General features: G+C 33.4%; 1 protein-coding gene across 1 annotated transcript; it reads right to left on the bottom strand.

Moving 5' to 3' along the window:
- Positions 1-1630: 1630 nt before the first annotated feature.
- LOC134684976 (WSCD family member AGAP003962-like) lies at positions 1631-6005 on the bottom strand. The gene is made up of 3 exons (XM_063544302.1): positions 4899-6005; positions 3191-3445; positions 1631-2362 (listed from the first exon to the last, which is right to left on the bottom strand). The coding sequence occupies exons 1-3, from the start codon at positions 5308-5310 to the stop codon at positions 1953-1955; spliced, it is 1077 nt and encodes a 358-aa protein (XP_063400372.1). The 5' UTR covers positions 5311-6005; the 3' UTR covers positions 1631-1952.
- Between the last annotated feature and the right edge of the window lie 2374 nt (positions 6006-8379).

Genomic DNA, 8379 nt, shown 5'->3' with positions numbered 1-8379 from the left:
TCCAGATTTTTATTATTCGTATTGTCATCTTAGAAAGTCATACTGATTAAAATACTACAATCAGGAACAATGTGACAAAGATTGAATTTAGTAGTGTCAACCCTGTGATTACGACCCGTGTATATAGCAAAATCCTAAATACAGTGTTTGGTGGTGCGCCTGTCAGATGCGGAACGTACGGATAAGGTAATAGGTAACAGGTGAATATACTATTGGTATCGGTATCGGTATCGGATTCATCGTCTTTACGTGATGACGGCTGACAAATTGGACCTCGTTATTTTAGTATTATAGATGATTTTGACCCTGTGAGTGATGGCTAGTGATGGCAGCGAAAATGTTCCAATTGTCGAAACTAATATCCCTTCCCTTTTTCGCAGAATGTGACCTACTGGTATAAACATATCGAGTTTTATAATTACATATTGCAACACGAATTGTGCCGCATTGGAGTAGGATCTGTTACTCTATTAGAGCACCTGATTTTTATCTAATTATAACCTTTTGGGATGTGACAACTATTTCAATAACCTATAACTCCCACAATTAAGTGTATTAGTAGAAAAGGTAGTTTCACATGATCAGGAATCTGTCTTACGACAAACGGGAGACAACTACTTATTGGCTTTTGCTTTTTGATGCTTAGAATGGAGAATTATCGTTAAATTGCATACTCCATGTATTTTCCCAATCTTCTAGGTTTGCTAGGTCCTCTTGCATCAGTTTGTGGTATTTTTCTGTTTTGGTGGTTTTATATAGTAATTAAGGCTGTTGTCTCTTTCACACGTTTCCTATATTAGTGCACGAGGGGTCTCTTCCTATATAAAGGTATATACATATGTGCCGCTGGAATGGGTCCCTTTTTTGATCCGTCAAATATATCAATGGGGTGCAATTTTACCGAGGAAATATATCAATAGGTAGTAATTGACCGATTGTATATGCATATAGGTACTATTTGAGCTGATAAATATATGAATGGGTTATGATTTCGCTGTGAAATATATGTATAGGTAGGGATTTCACAATTATTCAATATATAAATGGGGGGTGTTTTTAAAATCCCAGCTGCACACCTGTACCCAAAATCCCATGTTGAGACCCCCCCCCCCCCCGTGTATTAGTGTGTTTAGTTTATTAAGAACGCCGCTGAAATTCCATTCTGTAATAATTCATTACCAAATGTTTACAGCTATTATAGGTAAACATGTTGGAGTCATTCACTTACTGGTGATCATTTTTACCGAATAAAGAACTTCCGTTAATTTCACACACGTGTTACGTATACACTGTAACGAATCAACACGTGCTCCCTTTTTTAGAAAGTACTTTTAACATATTTGGGTCATTTTCTCTTGTATCTTTTGGCTATAGGACAAACATTTTTTTTTATTGATAATTCAATTGTTTTTAAATTATTACTTAACTTTCTTGTTTGCAATATGATTTGATTATTATCACAATAAAATAGTATTTGTATAGTAACTTAATGTTTTTTAAACACAAACAAAAATGAAATATGTATCTGGTACAGACTGAGAATTCATATAATTACTTTTAATCGTTCCCTGTATGACTTATATAGAATGCTTAGCACTAACATGTATGAAACGTAGATAAAAATGTGATGTATAACCTCCAATGTTTTATTAAATGACTTAACAAACACCAGACATTAACGTTAACACATGTAAATGCAATTGGTTAAAATACCATCATATAGATATGTCGTATTCTGAATTTAATTGCTGTTTGATCGCAAATGTTGCAGTTTCTGATACGTCAAAGACCTGACTTAACCATGTTAACCCGGAACTTTTATATTCCAGATATGTTACAAATTGGAAATTAAAATCATGTTACAGTATCGTACATTTATAGTTAAAATCATGTCACAGCGACGTATATTTCAGATACTAGTATGTCGTACAATTGACGTTAAAATCATGATGTTACAGCGACGTATCCTCTTTGTCTTCTTCGTCCGCTTTTTCTAAAATGTTTTTTAATCTGGTTCCCGATTCTACATAATTCCCGGCTTTACGCCGCTCGCTAGCTATTTCAGCCAGATTCAGTTCGGCATCTTCTAATTTATGCCATAATTTCCCAACAAATATTTCTGAGTTTGTAATATTATGCACATGTCTTCGGTGAAAATGACCTTCGGACGTCACCAAAGTGCAGTCTATGTCCTTTTTGTGGACCCGCCATTCTAGAAAATGTGCTAGCTTTTTAAGCGTAGCAGGTAATTTAGTTTTTAAATCTTCATAGTAAAGTAAAAACACTGGTCTCTCGGCTTCTAACCATTCGGTGTAATAACGCTCCCACAGTGTTGTATGGTCTCGTACAAATTCATACCATCCTGAAAAAAAAATCCTTATATCTAATTAAACATTCTATCCCAATTATGCCATATTCACTTCTTATGTCTGTTCGGGTTGTTTACTCAATTTTGTCAATATATTGAAACTTTTAACAACTGCATACTAATGAGAGGAAGTTTGACTAGCTATAAACACGGTCGTACACCCATTTTCCTCGAAACCGTTGGTTCAAATAATCAAACATATATATATACATTACACTGTCGGGTAGGAGGTGTTCTGACTTGATAGTGGACCAGCATTTTTTTATCGTTTTTTTTTTAAAGAGGGGAAGTATGTTGTTTATCACTTTTAGAAGTGTATCTTCTTCTCTCTTTTTAGTCCAAACCGACACATTTCCGTTTTTGGATAATACAGAACAATTCCTAACCCCCACACAAGATCCGAATAAAGACCAGTGTTACAATTTTTCTTATTGTTAAAGCATTTATATTTCGTATTCAGTTACGTATAATATCTTACGTGGTTAAAGCACTGGTTGGTATGATATCCTATAAATGATCCTTTTCATGAATGTGACCTACCGAATTATCAATTTACCGGGTTTGTAATAAAATGAGCAGCACGACGGGTGCAAAATATGGAGCAGGATCTGCTTACCCTTCCGGACCACCTGAGATCGCCCCCAGTTTTTGGTGGGGTTCGTGTTGCTTAGTCTTTAGTTTTCTATGTTGTCTTGTGTACTATTATTTGAATGTTTGTCTTTATCTTTTTTAGCCATGGCGTTAACTTGTCAGTTTGTTTCGATCTATGACTTTGAATGTTCCTCTGGTATTTTCGCCCCTCTTATATATACATACACGTACCTCTGACATTAAAAATTTCTGAGTCCACAGATTCTGAATGTCCCGGATGTTTCGAACTATAAACTGATCTGAGAGTGTCAAATGGGTCTCTGTACAAAATAATAAGTTTGTCAAATCTTTTTTCGAACTTTTTGTGTCTGTATCTATCGTTTGAGTTAATGACAATGACCTTGCCATTGTTAACACACTCCCCCACTGAGAAGGATTTGGAATTCTTCAACTTCTTTCTACAGGAAGGAGATCCGGTAGCTATACCTGAAAGTAGAAATAATGGAAATTATAAGGGAGAATTGTAATAGATCATGTGTCAGGCTCTTGATAGGAATTGCATTGCCAGAGAGTTGATGAAAAGAATAAATCATTTAGAAAAAATAACCAAAAATTATTTTAAAAAACCCAACAACAATGGGATACTTAAAGTCCGAGCAATGTTAGAATATGTAACAGAAGAATCAACACACATTAACAAAGGACTACTAGCAGTAACTGACGGGCCAGATTCAGACCTAATTTGAACTGATTGGAAGATTGTGCCTTCGTCATATCAAAATCAAGCACAACCCCTTCCGTTAGGGTTCAGTATCATGTTGCATCATGCTAAGAAACTGGTTTCAGAATAATTGCGCTTATTTTCAATGTAAAGGCCCAAATGAATGAAGGCCGTACATTGACCTATAATGGTTTACTTTTATAAATTGATATTTTGATGGATAGTTGTCTCATTGGTACTCACACCACATCTATATATCGGGATTTTTTTGCTTAAAACTGTTTAAGTAAAAATCTTTCAACTGTTACCCTGATTTAGAATGGTAATCTTTCTAAATGTTTCAATCATATTGTTTGTGTGCGAGTTTCTCGCTGTATTGAAGACCCATTGGTGGGCTTCGGCTGTTGTTTTTTCGATGGTCGGGTTGTTGTCTCTTTGACACATTCCCCATTTCCATTCTCAATTATATCACTTATTTATCTACTTATAAGTTGTTGACTGTGTGTATGTTAACTTGTATATCTACCTAAAATTCTGTAACTGTTTGTGTCTATGTTTACTTGTTTACGTACCTGTAAGTTGTTGACTGTGACATGTTTACATTTCTATTTACCAGTAAGTTTTTACATGTACAAAATGTTTATAAAAAAGAAGATGTGGTATGATTGCCAATGAGACAGATTTTCACAAGAGACCAAATGACAGAAATTAACAACAATAGGTCACCATACAGCCTTCAAGTTGTTGACCGTGTGCATGTTATGTTTTCTTGTCTATCTACCTGTAAGTTGTTGATTGTGTGCATGTTTACTTGTCTATCTACCTGTAAGTCATTGATTGTGTGCATGCTTACTTGTCTATCTACCTGTAAGTCGTTGATTGTGTGCAAGTTAACTTGTCTATCTACCTGTAAGTTGTTGATTGTTTGTGTGTATGTTTACCTGTCTATCTACATTTAAGCTGTTGACTGTTTGTGTGCATGTTTACTTGTTTATCTACCAGTAAGTTGTAGACTGTTTGAATGTTAATTTGTTACTACCTGTAAGTTGCAGATTGTGTGATGTTTACATGTTTACCTACATATAAGTTGTTGACTGTTTATGTGCATGTTAACATATCTACCTACAAATAAGTTGTTGACTGTTTATGTGCATGCTAACACATCTACCTACATACAAGCTGTTGACTGTTTGTGTGTATGTTCACCTATCTACCTACCTGTAAGTTGCTGTATTAAATGTCTGACCCAGGTACTCCCTGATCCTGGGTAACTAATTAGAGCTGTCAATGGAAGATCAGGCTTGTGTAACACTGGTCGTCTTTCTTTACAAGTACTATTCTTCGGGATTTTCATCTTGTAATATGGAGATGCTATCCTAAGTGGATCCATGTCAACATCGGATGTTCTATACACTTTAGGCTTCCGTCCAGTAAATGACCGGACATTTTGTGTAGGAATTGTTTTAATCAAGGACCGTTTTGTCAGTCCACCATGAGATTTGAGAAACACTATGACCATGGCTATACATCCTGCAATTAACAGTAATACTAGTCCTTTTGGAAGTCTTCTGCATGATTTAAACATGACTTTATTGGGTACATGATATTTTATATCTTCGTATTTTATCATTGTTAATTCGGCTGAACAAATACAAATACCTAATATGGTATGGAGCTTACAGCTTTCAAACTTCTGGCTATAATTTAAGTGATATGTCCTTTTAAAAATGATATTACTGCTTCCAAAGTCCTCGCTATCAGAGTATATCCGTTGATATGAGTTAACTGCTTACAGACTAAAATGCCATACGTGTGTACCCTTTTTATTTAGTTTACCTCATGTAGGCTTCTAGACTATACAGAGTCATTTGAATGGTTTTTACTGTCGATTTGAGGTCTATAGTAAAGTAATCCTTTGAAATTATGGCACGTAATTTCATGAATTTATCCAAACCAAACTAAATTATCCAAATATCAAGCTATTATATTGTAAAAGCACATAACCCCAGCGGATTGAGCGGATCCATTTCAAAACATATGGTCGAGTTCAAAAGTCATCATTTAGTCTCTCTTACACATTGATACATTACCAAAAAAATGAATATTGGAAGAAGTCCACTCGTAATTTCACGATACTCCAGAAAGAGTTAATTCACAACCATCCGTGTAATGAATAAAACATTACATCCATATTACAATGTTATAATCCGTGTTATTAGTTTTACAATGTATGTTAAGGTGCATGATGAATTAATAACGGGGACGACAGCTTGAGAATACATGTGACATGGGACTGACATTAGTATGTACAGTATAATATACCTACAGGGCATTATATCAATACATTGTCATTGTATGTAATCATTGTCATTGTAGGTCTACTAATTGTCAAATTGTGTATTGCAATTTACATTGTTTTAATTTAATTTGATCAACCGGATTTATCTGAAGCTTATAGCTTTTCTCAATTAAGATTCTTAAAATGTAAAACTTGTCACTTAATATATAATTTTAACAATTGACATATTTATGGATGTATTAAAATGTAATTACATGATGATTATAGTTTCTTTACATCAATATTTCAAGGCATAAATGTTCATAATGTTGGCAATGAAACTCACATCACGCGGCATACGTTTTATTCTTTCTCGAAACACTAGATACTAGTAAAATAAAAAAAATAAAAACTCATATCCTTTATCCGTTTTTAATATTGTTGTTTTATTTTTTTTATTTTTTTTTTAACTTTGTTTTTTTTTTTATGTTTTCGTTATTTTCAATTAGACATTAAATAAATGAGACTTTTGAAAGTCAAACATCATTGTGTATTTTACATGGAAAATACAATCGGAAATGACCTTGGACTACAAACCAACACATAAACCAACTATATATATGCCTCACCAAAGAACAATACCAATAAATACACCACGTGTAACAAACCGCTTGTTGTAATCTTTAGGCGTAAATGTCAGTGATAGATTTTCTCAAGTGTAGGAATTCTCATTAGACACGTTTGCCGTTATACCGTGTACAATTGTTAGTTTCAGCGATATAAAACCCATGCACATACAGAGAGTAACATTTAACAAATTCGTTCGTAGATAATATATTTTTAATTATTTTTTGCGTTGCGAATGTGAGGTATTTATGTTTATGGTTAAAAAGTTTAAATATAGAGTCATAATTAATAGATTGCTTTAGGCAATATGTACAAATATATCTTCAGTTGTTGACGGTACTCTACCGGTATTAATGATCACATGACGTAAGCTAAACAGTTCTAAGGATACTATAGCATTATTATAAAAAAAAAAAAAAAAAACCATAATAAATATCAAAAGTGTCATGGGTAGAGACGGAATGCCCAAACCAATTGCTAAGCCCATCTCAAAACTTTTTACTAAATCTCTAACAAACTGTTCTTCTTCAGACAACCACGTGTTCATTAAAAAGATTAACTGTTACGTGTAGCCTTGATAAAAGTAGATAGAAGTATACTGCGAGTCATATCGTTGTCTTCTAAAATTATCTCTACAGTTGCATCATCCTAACGTTTCTGAAAAATGAAAATATAGATTTGAGCTGTATCTATCATGACTAAATATAAAAAAAGAAGATGTGGTATGATTGCCAATGAGACAACTCTCTACAAGAGACCAAAATAGATTAACAACTATAGGTTAATTTACGGCCTTCAACAGTGAGCAAAGCCCATACCGCAGAGTCAGCTATAAAATGCTCCGAAGTGACAATGTAAAACAATTCAAACCAGAAAACTAACGGCGTAATTTAGAGCAAATATGTTCTTATCTGTTTGATAACCTATAAAAGCTTATAGTTGTGAAATTTACACTCTAGATAAAGCGTATTGTATTGTATTTGTATGTTTGTATTGGTTTGTATTGTATTGTGTAATGTAATGTATGTAATGTCTTATCTTGTGATGTGATGTAATGTAATGTAATGTAATGTAATGTTATGTAATGTATTGAATTGTATTGTATTGTATTGTATTGTATTGTATTGTATTGTATTGTATTGTATTGTATTGTATTGTATTGTATTGTATTGTATTACATTGTAATTTATTGTATTGTATTGTTGGAGAAACAGTATTCCACAGGTGCTTGCATAAATCAATATTATGGACAGATGTGTCCCTCAAACATAATCAGTGTGGACACATGTGTCCCACCAACAGCAAGAGGGTTAAGTGAACTCAAACTGTAGCTTGACCTTTATAGTCAGAATTTCAAAATGAAAATAACCCACTTTTCATGGAAGAAGCAAATTTAGGTTTGATAACTATGAAGAAACCAGTGTCACATAAGCAATTCTAACGTCATTAACCCTTAAGTCACTGCCTACTGAGTTTGAAGATACTGAAAATGTATTTTAAGACATTTGGAATATTGGATACTAATTTGTGTGTGAAGCATGTTTGTGACTATATAGTAGTGATTTAGAAATAAATATGGATCTTCCTCTTATACTTATTTTCCATCTGGAAACCAATTGTCTGCACAAATGTGATGATTTTTTTAGTATGACCTTGAGTTTCTTCTCATTATATGTGACCATATATTCAAGTCAGCTTGAAACCCCATAATTAATATTTGATTATTAATAGGATCCAGAAATCACTTTTCAGCACAATTTAACTTATTCTTTACTTTTATATGTTGTGTCATTT

The sequence above is a fragment of the Mytilus trossulus genome, chromosome 9, assembly GCF_036588685.1.
Source record: "Mytilus trossulus isolate FHL-02 chromosome 9, PNRI_Mtr1.1.1.hap1, whole genome shotgun sequence".
Classification (NCBI taxonomy): domain Eukaryota; kingdom Metazoa; phylum Mollusca; class Bivalvia; order Mytilida; family Mytilidae; genus Mytilus; species Mytilus trossulus.
This window is presented reverse-complemented; position numbering and strand designations above follow the sequence as displayed.

What these genes read in the sequence shown, in the direction of transcription:
- LOC134684976 (XM_063544302.1), bottom strand. Translation starts at nt 5,310, where the DNA reads ATGATAAAATACGAAGATATAAAATATCATGTACCCAATAAAGTCATG. An exon ending in TTTAATACAGCAACTTACAG is followed by an intron (nt 3,446 to 4,898) that starts GTAGGTAGATAG and finishes TTCTACTTTCAG; the next exon opens with GTATAGCTACCGGATCTCCT. An exon ending in AGAAATTTTTAATGTCAGAG is followed by an intron (nt 2,363 to 3,190) that starts GTACGTGTATGT and finishes TTTTTTTTTCAG; the next exon opens with GATGGTATGAATTTGTACGA.